The sequence below is a fragment of the Danio aesculapii genome, chromosome 2 (genome assembly GCF_903798145.1).
Source record: "Danio aesculapii chromosome 2, fDanAes4.1, whole genome shotgun sequence".
In the NCBI taxonomy this organism is placed as follows: Eukaryota; Metazoa; Chordata; class Actinopteri; order Cypriniformes; family Danionidae; genus Danio; species Danio aesculapii.
This window is the reverse complement of record NC_079436.1, coordinates 3,782,534-3,806,463: the sequence shown is the minus strand read 5'-3', so window position 1 is coordinate 3,806,463 and position 23,930 is coordinate 3,782,534. Positions and strand designations below refer to the sequence as shown.

At 35.4% G+C, this 23,930-nt stretch overlaps 1 protein-coding gene across 1 annotated transcript; it reads left to right on the top strand.

Annotated features, from left to right (window-relative positions):
* Window positions 1-6,330: 6,330 nt before the first annotated feature.
* On the top strand, window positions 6,331-23,397 carry pter (phosphotriesterase related). Its single transcript, XM_056471134.1, has 5 exons — window positions 6,331-6,431; window positions 10,446-10,889; window positions 13,649-13,914; window positions 19,436-19,576; window positions 19,842-23,397. The coding sequence occupies exons 2-5, from the start codon at window positions 10,458-10,460 to the stop codon at window positions 20,050-20,052; spliced, it is 1,050 nt and encodes a 349-aa protein (XP_056327109.1). The 5' UTR covers window positions 6,331-6,431; window positions 10,446-10,457; the 3' UTR covers window positions 20,053-23,397.
* Window positions 23,398-23,930: the final 533 nt, after the last annotated feature.

The following is a 23,930-nucleotide window of genomic DNA, read 5'->3' as shown; positions in this document are numbered from 1 at the left end:
AAGATGCAAAGCAAGGTGTGCTCATGCCTCATCTGTAGAAAATCACGTAATTTTCTCATATACAGTTGAAACCAGTTGAAAGTTAACATACACTGTATAAAAAGGCACATAAGAGTTTAAAAACAAGTCAGATGTTAATGTGACTAAACTTTTTCTCTTTTGGGTAAGTTAGGATGCTCATATGCTTAATAGCAGAATAATGAGAGAGATATTTTTGTAGAAATTGTTATAACTTTTCTTATAAGTCAAGTTTACGTACAAAAAGATTATCATGCCTCTGAAAAAGCTCAGATGATGATGATGTCAAGGTTTTGGAAGTTTCTGATTGGCTAATTGACAGCATTTGAGTTAATTGGAGGCACAACTGTAGAATAGTTTAAAGCTACGGTCACGCCGGGCTTTGTGTGTGCGAAATTCTGTCGTGCGGCGCTGCGAAAAGGGGCGGGATTAAACAAGATGATTAGACATTAAAAAAGCGAGCGATAGCTCCATGTTTTAAATTTCTGTCCAGAGAGGTCATGTTTTGATCCTCAATTGGTCTCACGCAGTCAAGTGATGCGATTTAGCAGGTCAGAGTTCACCAAGCTTGAACTTTGCACCGCAGCAACCTGCGAAACTTAACGCATGACCCCGCGTTTCCGGTCTGACGTATTCGCGTGCTTATGAATGGAAGTCTATGGGAAGAAAAGTCAAGTGTGACCGCACCTTAAGGAAAACCTCAAACAGACTGCTTCCTTGTGTGACAACATGGGAAAATCAACTAGCCAGAATCAACAAAAAAGCCAGATTACAATTAGCTAAATTACACTGGGAAAAAGATTCATTTTTGGAGACATGTCCTGTGGTTTGACGGACCTAAGATTGACCTGTTTAGCCATAATGACCAGTGTTACATTTGGAGGAAAAGGGGAAAGCTTACAAGCCTAGAAACACCATCCCACTGTTAAGCATGGGGGCGGCAGCATCATGTTGTGGGGCTGTTTTGCTGCAGGAGGGACTGGTCCACTTCACAGATGTCTCCCTTTTGAACTCTGGCCCTCACTGACTGCATCATGACTGCTGCAGAGGAATGTGCACGTGTGGCCTCAAACCATATCGATATGAACGATATTGGATAATACCGCATTGCGTTGGAGAATCATATCGATATATCCCCAGAACTCGATATACCGCCCAGCCCTAACAAGCACGCGCTTTTGTGCTGTGTAAACAGTAGCTGAATCAGACCAAAAATGAAGAGCACACAGCTGAACCTCACGCCTGTTCTCTAAAATAAATCTGACAAGTGTCTTTCACATATATTCAGAATAAGCATGTGTAAGTACTATGAAATGTTCAACACTGCAGCGCTGCTGAAGATTGTGGCTGTTTACATCTGTGTGAATTTGTTGCTAAATTGTTAGCGGTGCCAAACAGCATTTCCCATTGCATTGTCAATATCACCTAACACTCCAAGTCAAAGTTAAGTAAAAGTTTACTGATTATCTTTAATTTTTAATCTAGATTTTTTTTAATTATTCACATCAAGTTTAGCAAAAGGAACACTGCATTTATCAATTAAGTAAATAAGTTACAATTTAGTTCACTTTTGTTATTTATTGAAGGTAAAACTTAACAACTGCTTTACAAATCTTTTAAACATCCTAAGGGTCATACACTAATCTGAGCCAACATTCATCAGTATTACACTCCTGCAAACTGAAATAAGATCTCAAATGTATTCCTTATTTAGACACATCTTAGTCTTTGAAGGGCTTCTGCAAGATTGAGGTGTCTGTCAGAGACAATATTGACAACAATATATACTCTCAGTTTCAGTGTTTGGCTCATCAGATCATGACAAACTGCACAGATCTGTTCTTGCTAATAGATTGTGAAATATATAGCGTAAAAGCTAAAGAGGACTATATTAACAAGGCAAGTCGAGATTACGCAAAATCAGATTCCAGACCACTTCCAGTAAATATCTTACAAACAGTGTGTGCACAGATTTCAGATACATTTACAGTTATATTGGTATGTCAGATATTTCCCAAATTATGTTGAACAGAGCAAGGAATTTTTCACAGTATTTCCTATAATATTTTTTCTTCTGGAGAAAGTCTTATTTGTTTTATTTCAGCTAGAATTTTAAAACCACTTTAAGGTCAATATTATTAGCCCCCTTAAGCAATATAGTTTTTCGATTGTCTACTGAACAAACCACTGTTGCACAATGACCTGCCTAATTACCCTAACTTGCCTAATTAAACCCTTTAAATGTCACTTTAAGCTGAATACTAGTATCTTGAAACATATCTAGTCAAATATTATGTGCTGTCATCATGCCAAAGATAAAAGAAATCAGATATTAGAGTTATTAAAACTATTATTTTTAGAAATGAGTCTTTCCATTAAACAGAAATTGGAGAAAATATACAGGGGTGGGGGGTGGGGGGTTGGCTAATAATCCAGAAGAGCTAATAATTCTGATTTCAACTATATATAAGGGGATGTATTAGAAGTGACATCAGACGCCCACAGCTGTTTTGCCAATTTGCAGTGGGCTGATAGTTAATAGTGTTCCTCGTTCTCTCTCAGGACTAATTCTGTCCACGAGTGTCTGGTCAGAGGACTCTGCGGGATCTGTCACCATCACTTACATCACACTTGCTCAGCTCAACATGCCATTTTAAAATCCGGGATCAATGGTTAGATCGAGCGTTGTGCATTGGTGTGCACATTGGTGCATACAAATGACTTTTCCCACTGTGTGAAGAAGATTTGGGATACTGCATAGCAAAAAAATAAATAAATAAATAAGATTTGCGATATATCACAACACACAAACACATGTGGCGTCTGTTTTCATTAGGTTTTAAATAGGCAAAGTCCCTTTAAGACAAGTCATTTCACTCAGCGGACATTTTTTAAAAGCCTCTCAGCATGCAAGTGCAATTCTTTGAATGGGGACACATCAAATTCTCCAAATTTGGAGACCAACTTTACAATTAAATTTTAGATTTGGCAATTTAATATGCACCCAAACTCTCCTGTTTACACCAAAATGCGCTTCACAAGATCAATATGCATGGCCAGGCTGCTATAGCCAAACCTTTGGTCACTCGTGCCAATGCCAAGCATCAGTTTCAGTGGTGTCAGCAGTTAAAATCTTGGACTGTAGACAATGTAAAACAAGCATTGTTCTCTGATGAGTCCACCTTCACTGTCTTTCCCACATCTGGGAGAGTTACGGTGTGGAGAAGCCCCAAAGAAGTGTACCAGAGTGAAGTATGGGGTGAATCAGTGATACACTGAAATACACTGAGTGAATAAATACACTGAAATGATTATTAATATTTACTTGATAAAATCCTCATAACAATTTGCATGAGTAAAATTCAAGTCAGATGAACTAATCTTATATCAAGTACACTTAACTTGTCAATATCATGTAAAATGTATTTGATGTAAACCTAACACTCCTAAATAAATTAAGTCAAAGTTAAATAAAAGTTCACTGATTATCCTTTAATCTAGATTTATTTTAATTATTCACGTCAAGTTTAGCAAAAGGAACACTGCATTTATCAATTAAGTAAATAAGCTACCAGTTAGTTCACTTATGTTATTTATTGAAGGTAAAACTGAACAACTGCTTTAAAAATCTTTTAAACATCCCAAGGGTCATTCACTGATCTGAGCCAACACTCAGCAGCAGCACATCTCCAAAAACAGTATTACACTCCTGCAAATTGAAATAAGATCTCAAATGTATTCCTTATTTAGACACATCTTAGTCTTTAAAGGGCTTCTGCAAGATTGAGGTGTCTGTCATAGACAATATTGACAACAATATATACTCTCAGTGTCAATGTTTGGCTCATCAGATCATGACAAACTGCACAGATCTGTTCTTGCTAATGGATTATGAAAGATATAGCACAAAAGCTGAAGAAGACTACCCAGAAGAATTCTGGCCCAGATTTGGCATTAAGCTGACACAGCAGGCATTCATCCTGCACTGGCATACAGCATGTGGGCCAAACATGGGCCGCAGAGGTACCATCTTCAAGGCGGGAGATTAGACTTGGGCCAGATCAAATGTAGTATTTAGCCCAGGTGTAAAAAATTTATGAGTGGGCCACATATGTTTGGCCTATCTTGACCCACTTTTAAAATATATTCTAATTATTTTTAAGAGACTTGGCCCAGATATGGTCCATGTTTGGCACTTGTTTGGAAGCCAGACTTGGTCCAATCATATACTGTAATTCACTGCGGTGTAAAGGCCAGACAAAAGCTGATTGTGTGGGCCAGATCTGGGGCCTTATGTATCAACGCTGCGTATGCACAAAAAACTTTGCGTACGCCAGATTTCCCGCTCACGTTTGGATTTCATAACGATGGAATTAATGTGAGAATATGCGTTGGTCCACTCTGGTCCAAAGAAGTGTACCAGAGTGAAGTATGGGGGTGAATCAGTGATGGTTTGGGCTGCAATATCATGGCCTGCCCTAGTCCCAATACTTATGCTAGATGGGTGCATCACTGCCAAAGACTACTGAACCACCCTGGAGGAGCATGTGTACCCAATGGTTCAAATGTTATATCCTGAAGACGGTGCTGTGTATCAGGATGATAATGCACCAATACACACACATGTCACATGACTGGTGACAGAGTGGTTTGATGAACATGAAAGAGAATTGGTACATCTCCCATGGCCTGCACAGTCACCAGACCTAAATATTATTGAGCCACTTTGGAGAGTTTTGAAGGAGAGAGTCAGGAGACGTTTTTCTCCACCAGCATCAGATGATATGCTGCTCTATTGGCCACAAAAAGCCTATAACACCATACTAATGATTTATTGTGGTCTAAAACCAGGCGTTTCACTTTCATTGTCCAACCCCTGTATATATGCAAAAGTTCATATTTGGAAGCCTATGGCATGATATTTAACATAGCCTGAAAATATAACATGATCTAGTTCAAATAAAATACCACTTTACAACAATATCCTTGATTGGTTAGCTAATGCATTAACTAATAATATTAACAATGCAGTTGTTGAGGGTGACAGGGTGGCTCAGTGGTATTGGCTCATCACAGTAAGAAGGTCACTGATTTGAGCCCCGGCTGGGTCAGTTGGCATTTCAGTGTGGAGTTTGCATTTCTCGGTGTTGGCATGGGTTTCCTCCAGGTGTTCCGGTTTCCCCCACAGTCCAAAGACATGCACTATAGGTGAATTGAATAAACTAAACTGGCCGCTGTGTGTGAGTGTGTATTGGTGTTATCCACTGTGTTGCAGCTGAAATGGCATCCGTGGGTAAAATATAAGCTGGATAAGTTTATGGTTCATTCCCCTTGACAGGGGTGTTACAACTAGGGGGGCAGGGGGTATACGTCCCCCTCACTTTTAGATACAGACCATTGAGAAACAGGTGATCAATAATGAAATTAACGTAAAATTTTGGATCTTATTCAGCTGTCCCCTCCACTTTTAAAATGTCCGTGACGGAAAGTAAGGAAAATGAATGAATGCATTTGTTGATTAGAAAATGCTCAAATTAACAATTAAGAAAAGTTAGAAGATGTCATTTAATATAATTTTGTAAACCTGCATTGATTCCTGTGGATGCACAACAATTATTAGCATTAGCTAAAAACATACAAATAAATAGTACAAGGATTCGGCTTTATTATAGTCAATAATTTCCTAATTCTGTGTTTTGTAATAACAGGCTTTATGGTGCGCATCTGAGGGACGATTTAGCTTATTTTCTGAGTCCTTAAGCCAGTGGTTCTCAAAGTGGGGGTCGGGACCACCCAAGGGGTCGCAGGACAATGAAGGGGGTCGCCTGGTGATTTCCAAAAATCTATTTATTTTTATTGAGCCATAAGAATTACCATATTTTATCCATAACCCACTGAAGAGAAAAATAGGCGTTTGGAGTTACTATATACTGTTACTATAATAGCTTATAGTTACTAGTTCTATTGAATTGAGACCCCTGGGTTAATTACATTATATTAAAGACACAGCAATAACGTCAGATGCAGCAGATTTATTTTATAACACCATGTTAAACTTTCTCTCCCATTTACAGCACTGACATACATTAAAAAATCCAACGAAGAATAGACTTAGGTTGGTGTGTGTGCGCCATTGCATGCAAGTTTTCTGTATTTATAACAACCTCAGAGAATATTGGGGGTCGCGAGTCACTGGCACTGTCATTTTGGGGGTCGCGGGCTGAAAAGTTTGGGAAGCCCTGCCCTAAGCAACCGAAGAAGGGTTAAAGTTCACCTCACAAACAAACGTCACCATAAAGGGGCGTGGTGTACAGTAGTATGTCGATGGCCAACCGCCAGTAAAACCCAAAGAAGAAGTGGTGTACAGTACGCGCTTCAAGGTGTTTCATTTGCTCCGCATCTTCAAACTAGAGGTACTGACTTCATTAGTTGTATTTACCTTCTCGTTGAAAGTACTTAAACTGTGTTTAAAACTAGATGGAGATGTAATATTACGTATCTCGCGACATGTACTTATAACCGCGAGAACTTGTAACTACCCCTGGAAGTTGCACTTGCTTGCAGTACATCTCTCCCTTTGCGTTACTGTTTAATTATTATAAATGACTAACTGTTACGACTATTAATATTTCTGTATGTGTCCAGAATATCACTCGCATGCAGTGTTGAGTGACGACAACACGATTGCATCTGATTTATTAATTTTTTGCAGTGTGTGTGTGTGTGTGTGTGTGTGTGTGTGTGTGCGTGTGTGTGCGTGTGTGTGTGTGTAGCTACTTTAAATATGTAATCAAACATTACTATTAATAAGATATTTTATCTCGACTGCACGTGCATGTAAATACGGACATTAATTTGCATGCTTTGCACGTGATTTAAACTTTGCTTATGTAATTCGTATTTGACACGGTTTACTCAATGCAATTAAAGACTATACTTTGATGCAGTCCGTGTTTTACAGGCAGCCAAAGTCCAAACCAGCAAGCAACAAAACATGTCTGCTCGTTATTAGACAGTCTAGATGAGTGATTTACAGCAGAAGCCAAGCTATTAATTTCCCACTAAACACTGGTATTTAAACTTGTTAAACACTTCTAAAGAATGTAATTATTATTATAAGTATTATTATCAGCATTTAAAACCAGATTTAGCTTTTTTTTTGGCACGGCAAGTTTATTTATATAGCACATTTCATACACTGTGCCAATTCAAAGTGCTTTACATAAACAGGAATAAAAAAGACAAGTATAAGAAAATAAAAACAAATAATAAAAGTGATTAAAATGTGTTAAAACAGGTTATAAAGAATGAAAAAGAAAAGAAAGACACAATAGTTCGATCTGTGGGACGTAGCACAGTGCTCATTCAGTAAAGGCACAGCCAAACAGATGTGTTTTCAGTCTTGATTTGAACGTGTCTAATGTTGGAGCACATCTGATCATTTCTGGAAGCTGATTCCAGCAGCGGGAGGCATAACTGAAGGCAGATTCACCCTGCTTTGACTGAACTCTTGGAGTTTCTAGTTTATTTGATTCTAAAGATCTGAGTGATCTGAGGTCTGTATTCAGTGAGCATATCTGTAATGTATTGAGGTCCTAGGCCATTTGGTGATTTATAGACAAGTAATATTACTTTAAAATGTATTCTGAGTGTAACTGGGAGCCAGTGTAAAGACCTGAGGACAGGTGTGACGTGCTCTGATTTCCTGGTTCTGGTCAGAATCCTAGCAGCAGCGTTCTGGATAAGCTGTCTGACTGTCTTTTTGGGAAGGCCAGTGAGGAGACCATTACAGTAATCCACCCTGCTGCTGATTTTTACTCACTGAACTATGAGATTTAATTGACAGAAAGTCAACTTACTGTTGTTTATGTACTGTTTTATAGCTTTTTAGTAGTTTTAATAGACTTATTCCTTGTCAGATTGCCCTGTCTCAGTGGGATTTTAGATTCTGGTTCAAGATTTTGGGGCAAATTCTCAAGGTTTTAAGATTCAGTCCCATTTTATGCACATTTTGGAATATCACAAAAAAAATGCTTAATGGAAATGCCAAGATATGCGAACATTACTAAGCTTTCTTCACAACTGAGTTGGATAAACTTTTTATCTGATAGAACAAAAGGCACACACACATGTACTTAATAAATCCCAGAAGTAGTAATGTGTGTTTGTTTTACAGATCATGTGTTAACTAAAATTGGCATTAATGAACAAACCAGCTGACCGACCACATTATATAATATCTGCAATAGGCATGGGACGATAACCGTTTTCAAGGTATTCCAAAGTCAAGGTTTTAAAACCGTCAACATTTTCTGCTACATAGTTCCTAAAGTATGTGTACAACTTTTTTACATATGTTTTTAAGGACAACAGTGTATCCAGCAGAAAAGATATCCAAAGATGCCGTTTTAAATTGTGAAAGAAAAATGAAGACTGCAAAGTCAATGATTCATTTGAATTATTTAGCCTGTAATCTTTACTGCTCCAAAATAGTTTAATTGTTTCTCAAAATAATATATATTGTGTTCAATAAGGAAAAAAGTTTTGGTTTTTTACTCAGACATTTAAAAAGAATATATTTCAGAGCAGTGATCACTGCCATGAAACCGTGATAATTTTATGCAAGGTTATCATACCGTCAGAATCTTATACCGGCCCATGTCTAATCTGCAATGTTGTTTTGGTCATTCTAAATCAGAATCAGAAATCAGAAAGAGCTTTATTGCCAGGTATGTTCACACATACGAGGAATTTGTTTTGGTGACAGAGCTTCTACAGTGCAACAGGATTACAGAGACAGGACAAAAAACAGATAATAAATATATTTTAAAAAATACAAGTTAGTGAATGCAAATATACAGATTGACAAGTGTATGTACGTGTTTATTACTATATACAACGTTATATGTGCAGCTGTTATGTGCAAATTGGCATGTAAAGTGTGTTGTTAAATAAGTGTATATGTGTATAAAAGTGTATAGCAAGTAGTGATGTTGGTTTCACAATTATTATCATCAAGTGTTCATGAGATGGATTGCCTGAGGGAAGAAACTGTTTCTGTGTCGGGCTGTTCTGGTGCGCAGTGCTCTGTAGCGTCGACCAGAAGGTAAAAGTTCAAAGAGGCAGTGTGCTGGGTGTGAGGGGTCCAGAGTGATTTTGGCAGCCCTTCTGCTCGCTCTGGATGAGTACAGTTTTCGGGGGGTAGGAAGAGTTGTACCAGTGATTCGCTCAGCAGTCCGAACTATTCGACGTAGTCTTTGGAGATCTTACTTAGTAGTTGAGCTAAACCAGACAGTTATTGATGTGCAGATGGCTAAAGTCCCTCAGCCAAAGTCCCACCATCACAGTGATTCAGTATTGAGCAGTTCCAGTGTTATGGAAGTGACAATTGCAGTAAAAACTCAAAACATAAATTCACATAGGAAGTCTATGTTAAGATTATATTGAAAAGTATCAACCTGTAAACATTTTTAATAGTTTAATTGAGGATGCTTAATGGATGTGACTAAAAAATCTGTAACAGTATTGACCTTATTCTTCAATGCGGAAGTGTGCGCGTTTTAGCGATTGTTTTGGAACTTCCGATTCAGCTGCCTATGGGAGAAATGACTAGGAATAATAAACGGCAGAAAACGGTCAAACTACTTACTCTACAAACAAGTGTTTGCATGACAATACAGACAAAGTAGAATAATATAATAAGAAAATATCAGTTTGCAACACCAAGCAGCAAAACGAGCTGTTTTTAACGTCTAAAAATGAATGGAAGTGAATGAGACCGGAAGTCTCGAGCCAAAATGATTCAAATGGCTGCGCCCACTCGTACACGAAGAATAAGGTGAATACAACATACTTTGTAGAAATTCTATGAATGAAAGTGCACAATCCAAAAGAAACAATGCTAATCAAAAGGATAAGAGTTGCTCTCTATAGAACAAAAATGACCCCCCCCGCTCTTTACTTGCAGATTGCACCCTAAACACCCCCCCCCCCCCCCCCCCTTCACGTACCAATCGCCCAGTAAACCTCCCCACCCCTTCCGCTGCATTTCCAGAAAATATGTGAATGATTTGCTTCTTTTGAGCCACATAGTCTCCAGCAGACTGCCTTTTTGTTTAAGTATCTCTTCTGCTCAGGGATGATGAAAAACGAATGATGTTTTTCTAACCAAATTCCCTCCAAACTGATGAGGATGTTGATTTCCACTGTGTTTTAAAAATTCTTTTGCACTCTTCCTCAGTAATTTCAATATTGCACTCTTTTTCCCGTTTATTTTTTATATATTGTTTGGGTTTTTACCAAAATCTGGTTCAATTCCATGTCAACAGCTCCTTTAGAAATATTTCTCCCAGCAAAAAATAAAACATGTTCAATACTTACTTCACCCACTGAATTTCCATTAATGAGAGTAACCTTTGATTGCACAGGATCACTGAATCATGTCTGAGCTGAGAGGTAAAGTGCAGACGGTTCTGGGTCAAATAGAGCCCGATCAGCTGGGTCGCACCATGACCCACGAGCACCTGACCATGACCTTTGAGTGCAGCCACGTTCCTCCAGCACCCGGAGACGAGGGTCTTTCCCTGGTGCCCATCGAAATGAAGCACCTCCACTGGCTGCAGCAGAACCCATACAGTCACCACGAAAACCTGCTGCTGAACCAGGAGCTGGAGGCCGTGAAGGAGGAACTGCTGTGTTACCGCAAAGCAGGAGGAGGAACCATCGTGGAGAACACCACCACGGGCATCAACCGAAATCTGCCTGCTCTGAAGCAGCTGGCTAAGGAGACCGGCGTGCACGTGATCGCAGGAGCCGGTTATTATGTGGACGTTACTCATTCTGAGGAGACCCGAAAGATGACCGTCGAGAAGGTTTGTGCTATTAAAATAGTGGAATGGGTTAACCCTGTTGTGCTGTTGGGGATGTTTTCATCTACTCTGGGGTGATTATTATTATTATTTTGTCTTCATTTGGTCACAGCTTCCTCTGTGTTTCAGCAAATGGAACAATTTTTTTCAAAAACTCAAAAATACAGAGATTTATTACCGTTTCGTTATTTTGGTACCTGTTTTTGCCCCATTGACTCTTATTATTTGTGAGAATATAAATTTATATAATCTAGTTTCAAATTAACAGTGATATATACAGTATACAGTTGAAGTGAGAATTATTAGCCCCCCTTTGAATTTTTCTTTATTTTTAAATATTTCCCAAATGATGCTTAACAGAGCAAGGAAATTTTCACAGTATGTCTGATAATATTTTTTCTTCTGGAGAAAATCTTATTTGTTTTATTTCGGCTAGAATAAAAGCAGTTTTTAATTTTTTAAAACCCATTTTATGGGCAAAATTATTAGCCCCTTTAAGCTAATTTTTTTTCGTTATACAATAACTTGCCTAATTACCCTAACCTGCCTAGTTAACCTAATTAACCTAGTTAAGCCTTTAAATGTCACTAAGCTGTATAGAGATGTCTTTAAAAATATCTAGTCAAATATTATTTACTGTCATCATGACAAAGATAAAAGAAATCAGTTATGAGAAATGAGATATTAAAACTATTATGATTAGAAATGAGTTGAGGAAATCTTTCTGTTAAACAGAAATTGGGGAAAAAATAAACAGGGGGCTAATAATTCTGACTTCAATTGTGTATGTGTGTGTGTATATATATGTATATATGTATATATTAGTGCTGCTCGATTATGGGAAAATTTCAGGATTATTTTGGTCATAATTGTAATCACGATTATTAAAAAACGATTATCAGTTGAAGTCAAAATTATTCGCCCTTCTGTGAATTTTTTTTTTATAAATATTTCCCAAATTATGTTTAACAGAGCAAGGAAATTTTCACAGTATTTCCTATAATATTTTTTCTTCTGGAGAAAGTCTTATTTGCTTTATTTTGGCTAGAATAAAAGCAGGTGTAAATATTTTGAAACCTATTTTAAGGTCAATATTATTAGCCTCCTTAAGCAATATATATTTTTGTGTGTGCTCTGCTCGTCTCTGAGGCTGAGCGCACGCACACAACAGCATGCGTTCTCTTTCGCGTTTTTAAAAACTTGAATAATTCGAATGTACATCAATGAATGATGCGCATCCCGTGCTGCAAAAATTACATTACAGCACATGCTTTTAGTCATAGCTGAGCTTTGCAGAGCGACAAATGTGTACAACTGGAAAGGGAGCGGTATATGATGCAATAATGGTTTTATCTCGATTAATATTTTTTCATAATCGTTAGAAGCCAAAATCGAAACTGAATTTTTGATTAATTGCACATCCCTAATATATATATATATATATATATATATATATATATATATATATATATATATATATATATATATATATATATATATATATATATATATATATATATATTAGGTGGGTATAGATAAACTTTTTTTAATCTCACTGTAATTTTGGAATTAGTCTAGATTAATCTAGATTAAAATGGCTCATTTGAATTCTGCCGAAGGCATTCAGAATATGTGTGCTACCCAAAAATGACTAAAAGTAAGTCTTTGAGAACGGGTTTCTCAAGCCAGGTGGCGCATTAGACCAGGGGCTCATCTCCTGTTTCCAAACTACATCACAAACTGCTCGAGAAACTGTTCTACTATGATAATTGGTGATGAAAATAAATGATGTTCAATAAGATGTACTTGTGTTTACTAACTGTTTATTCAGTTAAACATGAATTTTGCAGGCCTACATAAGCTCCAAACAGCAAATTTTGATCACCTTAATCTGACTAAAGTCATAACTGAACTAAACAGAAATGGAATTAAGACGTGGAGTGTGCAGATATTAGTGGCATTACTGAAGTAAAACCCACGATCAAACTATTACCGTCATGTAGGACTTTTCGCCATATTTTCAACAAGATCCACACACACAGCTGTCAGTAAAGGACCACATACACACACGTCTGGCAACACTGGAAAAGATATGTTTTCATTTCTGTGGCTGGTGCTAGAAGGGATACAGCTGTGGCCGGGAGTTAACGAGAATTATTTATATTATTTATTAAATCACCCATTAATTGTATTTTATTAACGTCTACCTCACTCCAACCTTAAACCCCACCATCACTAAAGCAAAAAGGTTAATTATACCCAACATTATTCATATTATTTATTAAATTACTCATTAAATTGTATTTTATAGCATCTACCCCTAAACCCAAGCCTCACAGTAATGTAAAACAGTAATTATACCTAATATTATTCTTATTATTTAATAAATTACTCATTAAATTGTATTTTATTTGCGTCTACCGCTAGCCCAGCTCTTACAGTAATGTAAAAACAATAATTATACTGTGTATTATTCTTATTATTTATTAAATTATCCATTAAATTGTATTTTATTAGCATCTACCCCTAAACCCAATCCTCTCAGTAATGCAAAACAGTAATTATATCTAATATTATTCATATTATTTATTAAATTATCCTTTAAATTGTATTTTACTAGCATCTATCCCCACCCCAGCCATCAAAGTAATGTAAAAATAGTAATTGTTGAACAGTGTCACAAAAATAATGCTATTGATGTGAGCATCTGCAGCCGTATCCCTTCTGGACTTTACTAATTTCTGTCTCTTTTTCTTCTTCAGCTCACCGATGTCATTGTGAGTGAGGTGCTTCACGGAGCAGACGGCACTGACATTCGCTGTGGTGTGATTGGAGAGATCGGCACAAGCTGGCCAATCACAGAGAGTGAGAAGAAGGTCCTGAAAGCCACTGCTCATGCTCAGACTCGACTCGGCTGTCCCGTCATCATCCACCCCGGACGGGACAATAGGGCACCGGTGGAGGCCATCCGCATTCTGCAGGAGGCAGGAGGAGACATCTCGAAAACGGTCATGTCTCATCTGGACAGGTGAGAAAATATGGAGCCAGATCGGTCTCAAAAATAATACATTTATAAAATTTAATACACAATTCATAAATAAAACACAATTCGCGAATTCACAAGTAAATATCATGAATATATTTTTGCCAAATGAATTGGATTTGTGTATATTATGAATTGTGTTTTGAATTTACGATTTGGATTTGTGTATTTAGAAATTGTGTTTTGAACTTGCGAATTGAATTGGCATATCTATGAGTCGTGTTTTGAATTTAAAATTTGAATTTGCGTACTTATGAATCGTGTTTTGAATTTGCGAATTGGATGTGTGTATTTTTGAATCGTGTTTTGAATTTCCGAATTGGATTTGTGCAGTTATGAATTGTGTTTTGACCTTACGAACTGGATGTGTGTATTTATGAATCATGTTTTAAATTTGCGAATTGGATTTCTGTAGTTATGAATCGTGTTTTGAATTCACGAATTGGATTTGTGCATTTTTTTCAGTCATATTTTGAATTTACGAATTGGATTTGTGTAGTTATGAATCGTGTTTTGAATTTGCGAATTGGATTTGTGCATTTTTTAATCATATTTTGAATTTACGAATTGCATTTGTGTAGTTGTGAATCGTGTTTTGAACTTGCTAATTAAATTTGTATATTTATGGTGTTTTGAATTTGCTAATTGGATTTGTGTATTCATAAGTCATGTTTGGAATTTACGAATTGGATTTGTGTATTTACAAATCGTGTTTTAAATTTACAAATTGGATTTGTGTTTTTATGAACCGTGTTTAGAATTTGCGAATTGATTTTGTGTTTTTTTGAAATTACGAATTGGATTTGCAAATTTATTAATCATGTTTTGAATTTACAAATTGGATTTGCGTATTTATGCATCCTGTTTTGAATTTACTAATTGGATTGGTTTATTTATGAATTGTGTTTTGAATTATGAATTGGATTTGTGTATTTATGAATTGTGTTTTGAATTTACGAATTGGATTTGCATTTATTAATCGTGTTTTGAATTTACGAGTTGGATTTGCGTATTTATGAATTGTGTTTTGAATTTACGAATTGGATTTGCATTTATTAATCTTGTTTTGAATTTACGAGTTGGATTTGCGTATTTATGAATCGTGTTTTGAATTTACGAGTTGGATTTGCGTATTTATTAATCTTGTTTTGAATTTACGAGTTGGATTTGCGTATTTATTAATCTTGTTTTGAATTTACGAGTTGGATTTGCATTTATTAATCTTGTTTTGAATTTACGAGTTGGATTTGCATTTATTAATCTTGTTTTGAATTTACGAGTTGGATATGCGTATTTATGAATCGTGTTTTGAATTTACGAGTTGGATTTGCATTTATTAATCTTGTTTTGAATTTACGAGTTGGATTTGCGTATTTATGAATCGTGTTTTGAATTTACGAGTTGGATTTCCGTATTTATGAATCGTGTTTTGAATTTACGAATTGGATTTGCAAATTTATTAATCGTGTTTTGAATTTACTAATTGGATTTGCTTATTTATGAAATATGTTTTGAATTCACAAATTGTATGTGTGTACATTTATGAGTTGTGTTTTGAATTCACAAATTGGATTTGTGTATTCATGAATCATGTTTTAAGTTTACGAGTTAGATTTGTATGTTTTTTAATCGTGTTTTGAACTTACGAATTGGATTTTGTGAATGTGAATTGTGTTGTGGATGTGTAAATTATATTTTGTAAGCGTAAGATTTTTGAGACTGATCTGGCTCCATAGAGAAAAGGGCAGAAAACGTCTCAATACTTGAAAGTGTTGCATTAAAGGTGACATTGGATTATGCATGGGCCGCTATAAGATTCTGACGGTATGATAACCTTGGATAAAAATATCCCAGTAGTTTCAAGGTATTGTGATTACTGCTCTAAAATAGTTTCTTTTTAAATGTCTGAATAAAAAACTACTTTATGTCCACATTGAACAATGTATTTTACTTTGACAAACATTTAACGTAATTTAAAACATCTTGGTATTGCTCCATCTTTTAAAGTCGTCCATCCAGAAAAGTTTACCATTCACAAGCAAGTTTTTGCCCACTCTTTGCTTGGATATTACCTTCATATATAAAACTAATCCCATTTTTTGGTTGCCTCTTCCAAAGTTACTGGTTATGTGTAATTTGGGTACGTACTGTAGTTCAAACAGGTCAATTATTGTTCATAAATACACTAAGTTAAAAAAACAAACAAGCCGCTTCTTTTCAACTTCTCTGAGCTGGCGCAAAAACACACAACTAAACACGAAAAAAGTGAAAGTTTACTCCAATGTCACCTTTTATAAGGAAAAGAGACATGAAATATATAGATGTTGAGGTTGATTAACTGCTGTACGGGATTCACAGTGGTTTTCAAGAGTCTTTATGCAGATATTATGCAGATACACTAGCATATAATAGTTTTAGAGAGAAAGGCTGCATTTTTTTAAGTAACAATACATTAACTTCAATATGGTGGATTATTATCTTACTGTGTTTTGAAGTTTAATTTATCCCTTTGAAGATGAATTTTCAGCATCATTACCCCAGACTTCAGTGTCACGAGATCCTTCAAAAGTCATTTAAATAAGCTTGATTTAGTCAAGAAATATTTCTTCTTGAATCAGCTCGTGGAAACTGTAATACACTTATTTGTCTCTGATGAATAAAATATTTGAAGAACATTTTTTCTTTGAAATATAATTGTTTTGTAACATAGCGTATGTCTTTACTGTCCCATTTTGATCTTTTTAATTCGTCCTTGCTAAGTAAAATATTTTATATATTATTTTCACAGTTTTTTACCTTTATAGAGCCCAAACCTTTAAACAGTTGTGTACACTCACCGGCCACTTTATTAGGTACAAACCTAATATGTTAACGTTAACACAAGTAGATGATCTGCTGCAGTTCAAACCGAGCATCAGAATGGGGAAGAAAGGTGATTTAAGTGACTTTAAACATGGCATGGTAGTTGGTGCCAGACGGGCTGGTATGAGTATTTCAGAAACTGCTGAACAACTAGAATTTTGTGTATATATATATATATATATATATATATATATATATATATATATATATTTATATATATATATATATATATATATATATATATATATATATATATATATATATATATATATATATATATATATACATACATACATACACACACACACACACACACACACACACACACACACACACACACACACACACACACATATATATACATATACATACATGCATATATATATATATATATATATATATATATATATATATATATATATATATATATATATATATATATATATATATATATATATACACACACACACACATATATACATATACATACATATATATATATATTCGTGTACTATACCATGAAGAGTTTAAGGCAGTTCTGAAGTCAAAAGTGGGCCCAACCTGGTACTAGTAAGCTGTACCTAATAAAGTGGCCAGTGAGTGTATATAAAGCTTTACCTTCAACTTTTTTTGGTAATAAGGATCACATTGAACAAATCTACACCATTTTTACTGGTTTGTTGAGCTGTGTCAATGAAGAGCTTAAAATATGAGAATAATTTTGATAAATGTAATATTTTTATAACATGTTCAATTTCTTGTTCATACCTTAAAAGAATAAAGATATGAAACAGATCCAATGAGCTAATGATGCCTGTACATCCACTCCTGGACACTGTTATTGGGAAAAGGCACCTAGTAAGAATGTGAAAAGTGTGTTTTAAGAGAAGGACAAGCATGTGCCCATTGTTAAAGAAACTCCAATATACACAGTACTATAAGTTTATAGAACGGCAAGTTTATGTCTCACTCTTTGTTTATAAATGTTTTGTTCATCCATTTATAAATGATTATTTATTTAGACAAAGTAACACTGCATTTATTCATTTTGAAGTCTAAATACTCTATAATCAGCAGAAATAAAGTGATAAATGGGAGAGATAACTAATTACATCATAGTCGCATAGCTTTACCGTCACTATCACTAATCTTTCAACATCTCTTTCAGGCTTTATTTAGATTTAATTAGTAGTTTGTAAGGGTAGCATGTAAGGTAAGTTGACTTGTTTGCCATTCAATAATGTGTAATATCTCCATTTCAACCTGGTATTAACACAAGTTAATAAACCAAGACTCATTACTTGTTTGTTTCTACCTGGAATTAACAGGTTTCACATGATTTACTCATAACATCCTACAATAATCACGTCTTTTGTTTTTGATCACATGATGGTTTACACTTTGAAAGAGAAAGCTTTTAGATGCATTTCCAACTGCTAGTGAAAGTAGTCTGAAAGTACATTTACATTTAGTCATTTAGCAGACGCTTTTATTCAAAGTGACTTACAAATGAGGACAAGGAAGCAATTTACTCAACTATAAGAGCAGCAGTGAACAAGTGCTATAGACAAGTTTCAGGTGTGTAAAAGTCTAAGAAGCAAAGCATTAGTAATGTAAGGTTTTTTTTGAGAGAGAGAGAGAGAGAGAGAGAGTACAGTTAGTGGTATAGCCAGAGAGGCAGTTACAGATTATGAGGGAAAGTGGAGACTAAATAGTTGCGTTTTTAGTCGTTTCTTGAAGACAGCAAGTGACTCTGCTGTTCTGATGCAGTTAGGGAGTTCATTCCACCAACTGGGCAGATTGAATGTGAGAGTTCGGGAAAGTGATTTCTTCCCTCTTTGGGATGAAACCACGAGGCGACGTTCATTCACAGAACGCAAGTTTCTGGAGGGCACATATATCTGCAGAAGTGAGAGCAGATAAGAAGGCGCAAAGCCAGAGGTCGCTTTGTAAGCAAACATCAGAGCTTTGAATTTGATGCGAGCAGCAACTGGCAGCCAGTGCAAACGGGTGAGTAGCGGAGCGACATGTGCTCTTTTGGGTTTTTAAAAGACCACTCGTGCTGCTGCGTTCTAAAGCAGCTGAAGAGGTTTGATAGAATTAGCTGGAAGCCTGGCTAGTAGAGAGTTGCAGTAATCCAGTTTGGAGAGAACAAGAGCTTGAACAATGAGATGAGCTGTATGTTCAGATAGGAAGGGTTGGACCTTTCTGATGTTATAGAGTGCGAATCTGCAAGATCAAGCAGTTCTAGAAATGTGCTCTGAGAAGTTTAGTTGGTCATCAATCGTTACTTCAAGGCTTTTTACCATTTTGGATGCAGTAATGGTTGCCCCATCCATCTGGATTGAAAAGTGGACAAGTCTTGACAATTTATACCCCTATAGTTCATGCCTATATTTAACCCTATCCATTTATGGTTGAATCGACAAGAAATCCATTTTAGTATTTGGTGCAATTTCTGCCCTCTGTAGTCCCAAGACAAGTTAAAAAGTCAAAAGCACAATGTATTTTTGTCTACATCACTCATTTAATCAAAATTCCATTCGGAAATGCATCGACTTCAGAACAATCTAACATTTGAGAGTTCTCTCTTGGTTTTTGATCTACTTAAATAACCTCCATCTTGTCTCTGTGTGTCTTACAGAAGCATATATGATCACGGAGAGCTGTTGGAGTTTGCGAGAATGGGAAGCTACCTGGAATATGATCTTTTCGGCACAGAAGTTCTTAATTATCAGTTCAACCTTAATGTGGACATGCCCAGCGACAGCCAGAGGGTCCAGAGGTGAGTAGTTTCTGTCATCAGAAAAACATTTCATTACCAGAGAGGGGTGGATTACTTCTGAATTGTAATCAGATAATTATTAGAGATGTGTAAACAGTAATATAATATCTTAAAGGAATAGTAAACCTAAAAATTACAAGTTTTCCATCAATTACGCACCCTTGATTGTTTTCTGCAGATTTGATTGGTTGCAAAAATGTAGTGAGATCAATTTTGTAATATTAGTCAACGCATGTCTGAGAGTCATTTGGTTTTGTTCCACCAGCTTGAAATTCCTGATCCAGGAAGGTTATGAAGACCGAATCCTCATTGCCCATGACATCCACACCAAACACCGACTCACCAAGTATGGCGGCCATGGCTTCTCCCACATCCTCAAGAATATAGTTCCCAAAATGCTGTCCCGAGGCATCACTCAGAACCAGGTGGACAAGATACTGATAGAGAATCCCAAACGCTGGCTGACATTCAAATAAACCAGCTGCTTTCATGATCAATAACATACCAAAAAAGAAAAATCACCTTTTTATTGTTGTCTTGTTGATTTTGGTGCTGGAATTCTTATATTAGCGAATGTTAATGCCGTAAAATGGCCGAGCTGTAGGTTTAACAATAACTGAATTTTTGGGTTTGAATATTAAAATCAAATATTGAGTCATGACAAATCCTCTTATGGGATGAACGAACATAAAACAATGTTTTTAATGACTTAAACTCGCACAGTTAACATTAAACAGGCTTGTTTTACAATTTAAACAAGTTAAACAGGTGAGTTTTAGCATTTCTGAATCCATTCAGCCGATCTCCAGGTCCGGAGGTCCACTTTTAGCTTAGCTTAGCATAGATCATTGAAACTTAACTGCATTCTTTATTGGATAAACTAATGTAAAACAATGTTTTGAATTAATTTAATAGTTAATTAAACTTACACAGTATAAGTAGCACAAGTAAAATTGGCTTCTTTTACAACTTGAACAAGTCAAACAGGTGAGTTTTACTATTTTTTTTAATCCTTTCAGCTGATCTCCAGATCTGGCCGTTGCACTTTTAGCTTAGTTTAGCTTAGCATAGATCATTGAAACTTAACTGCATATTTCATTGGATGAACAAACATAAAACAATGTTTTTAATTAATTAAACTCACGCAGTTAAAGTAACACTCGACTTTAAAGGCTCATTTTACACGTTAAACAGGTGAGTTTTAGCATTTTTTAATCCATTCAGTCGATCTTCAGGTTTGGGAATATCACTTTTAGCTTAGCTTAGCATAGATCATTGAAATTTTACTGCGTCCTTTTATTAGATAAAGAACATAAAGCAATGTTTTAAATAATTAAGCTCTAAGGTAATAGTCACCTTCAAAAGGGCTCATTTTACAATTTTAAACAAAGTGAGTTTTAGCATTTCTCAATCCATTCAGTCAATCTCCAGGTCTAGCGGTAGCACTTTTAGCTTAGCGTAGATCATTGAAACTTTACTGCATCCTTTTATTGGATGAACGAACATAAAACAATGTTTTTAATGAATTAAACTCACACAGTTAAAGTATCACTCGACTTTAAAAGGCTCATTTTAAAGTTAAACTGGTGAGTTTTACCATTTTTTTTATTTATTCGGTAGCACTATTAGCTTAGCTTAGCATAAATCATTGAAACTTTAATTAAACTCTTGCAGTTAAAGTAACACTTCACTTTAAAAAAGTTTATTTTACAATTTAAACAAGTTAAACAGGTGATTTTTAGCATTTTTTAATCCATTCAGTCGATCTTCAGGTTTGGGAATATCACTTTTAGCTTAGCTTAGCATAGATCATTGAAATTTTACTGCATCCTTTTGTTAGATAAATAACATAAAACAATGTTTTAAATAATTAAGCTCACATAGTTGAGGTAATAGTCACCTTCAAAAGGGCTCATTTTACAATTTTAAACAAAGTGAGTTTTAGCATTTCTCAATCCATTCAGTCAATCTCCAGGTCTGGCGGTAGCACTTTTAGCTTAGCGTAGATCATTGAAACTTTACTGCATCCTTTTATTGCATGAACGAACATCAAACAATGTTTTTAATGAATTAAACTCACACAGTTAAAGTATCACTCGACTTTAAAAGGCTCATTTTAAAGTTAAACTGGTGAGTTTTACCATTTTTTTATTTATTCGGTAGCACTATTAGCTTAGCTTAGCATAAATCGTTGAAACTTTACTGCATCCTTTTATTAGATAAAGGAACATAAAACAATGTTTTTAATTAATTAAACTCTCGCAGTTAAAGTAACACTTTACCTTTAAAAAAGTTTGTTTCACAATTTAAACAAGTTAAACAGGTGATTTTTACCAATTTTTAATTAATTCAGCCGATCTCCAGGTCTGGCAATAGCACTTTTAGCTTAGCCTAGCGTAGATCATTGAAACTTAACTGCATACTTTCATTGGATGAACAAAGATAAAACAATGTGTTTAATTAATCAAACTCCAGCAGTAAAGTAGCACTTCACTTTTAAAAGGCTCATTTTACACCAGCTGGGTTTTAGCATTCTTTAATCCATTCAGCCGATCTCCAGGTCTGGCGTTAGCACTTTTAGCTTAGCATACATTATTGAAACTTTGAAACTGCATCCTAAACAATGTTTTTAATTGATCAAACTCAAAAGTTCAAGTAACACTTCAAACAAGCTAGTTTTACAACGTAAACAAGTTTAACAAGTGAGTTTTAGTATTTTTGAGTCCATTCAGCCAATCCCCAGGTCTGGCGGTAGCACTTTTAGCTTACCTTATCTTAGCTTAGCATAAATTATTGAAACATAACTGCATCTCTTTTCTTAGATGAACAAACATAAAACAATGTTTTTAATTAACTCACACTGTTAAAGTATCCCTTCACTTTAAAGAAGCTCATTTTACAATTTAAACAAGGTACACTGGTGAGTTTTACCATTTTTTTAATCCATTCAGTAGCACTTTTAGCTTAGCCTAGCATAGATCATTGAAACTTTACAGCATCCTTTCATTGGATGAACAAACATAAAACAATGTTTTACTTAACCAAACTCGAGCAGTTAAAGTAACACTTCACTTTAAAAGGCTCATTTTACACGTTAAACAACACGTTTAATCCATTCAGCCGATCTCCAGGTCTGGCGTTAGCACTTTTAGCTTAGCATACATTGTTGAAACTTTACTGCATCCTTTTATTAGTTGAACGAACGTCAAACAATGTTTTAATTAAGTAAACTCACACAGTTAAAGTAACACCTCACTTTAAAAAAGTTTGTTTCACAATTTAAACAAGTGAGTGTTAGCATTTGTTAAATCCATTTAGCTGATCTCCAGGTCTGGTGGTAGCACTTTTAGCTTAGCCTAGCGTTGATCATTGAATCTGACTATGCCATATATAAAGAGATATTTATGATTAGAAATGTATAAATTGCCCTATAGACACCAACTGTTGCATTGTACAGCTTCTTAAAATTGTGATTCGGCATTTGCTATGTTTTGCCGGAGTTATATCAGAGTGACCAAAGACTAATATTCAGCAATAATAATCAAATCACCATCGCGTTATGTCCACTTATATTAAGCATCTTTGGGCTTGGCTCATGTTATATATTGATACAGTTAAAAAAAATGTAAGTAGATCTTTTTTCAATAAGTTTGCTCTTTTGCACTGTTTTCCTAGCTGGATCTGGCAATACTGTTGTGACAAACACAGAGATGACTCTGATATGCAAATCAATGTGTCAATAACTAGTTGTTCAGTTTGGTTTGCTGCACACTAAGTAGAATATTTGTTAATTAATATAATAAAAAAATTATTACAAAGAATTTTGTTTTCAGTTTTCTTGCCAAGTGCATCCAGAGTTTTCAGTTTTAGCTCAGTTTCATTTCAGTGCAACTTAAAAAATAAATAATAATAAAAAAGGTTTGTGATATAAATTCTGCAAGCGCTATTATCATCATAACAATACTTTCTGATATATATCGTGCAAAGCACTATTATTAAACTCCACATGAACTGGAAGTTGCGACAGTTTTTTCATATTGTGACAGTTTCTAGAAAAACTGAATATTAAATGAGAAAACAGTGGGCTTGTTTATTCTACTGCGAGCTGATTGGATGTAGTAAAGACTCCTCCTCCTCCTCGCCATTTCTGTTTGTTGTCAAAATAAATATCAAAGCTCAGATTATTAGTGCTGAGGGGGTTTAGTGTGATAATGTTCCTCTAAAAGTGAAACTGTTGGCTTTGTCAGGCCTGATGTTTTCCTGTGCATGTAATAATTGTAAGACACGCGCTATATGACAGGTCATTGTGGAGGACGGAGAGATGTGTGTGTGTGTGGAGCAGCTGGTGCTCACA

What these genes read in the sequence shown, in the direction of transcription:
- pter (XM_056471134.1), top strand. Translation starts at nt 10,458, where the DNA reads ATGTCTGAGCTGAGAGGTAAAGTGCAGACGGTTCTGGGTCAAATAGAG. An exon ending in GAAAGATGACCGTCGAGAAG is followed by an intron (nt 10,890 to 13,648) that starts GTTTGTGCTATT and finishes TTTCTTCTTCAG; the next exon opens with CTCACCGATGTCATTGTGAG. An exon ending in GACAGCCAGAGGGTCCAGAG is followed by an intron (nt 19,577 to 19,841) that starts GTGAGTAGTTTC and finishes TTGTTCCACCAG; the next exon opens with CTTGAAATTCCTGATCCAGG.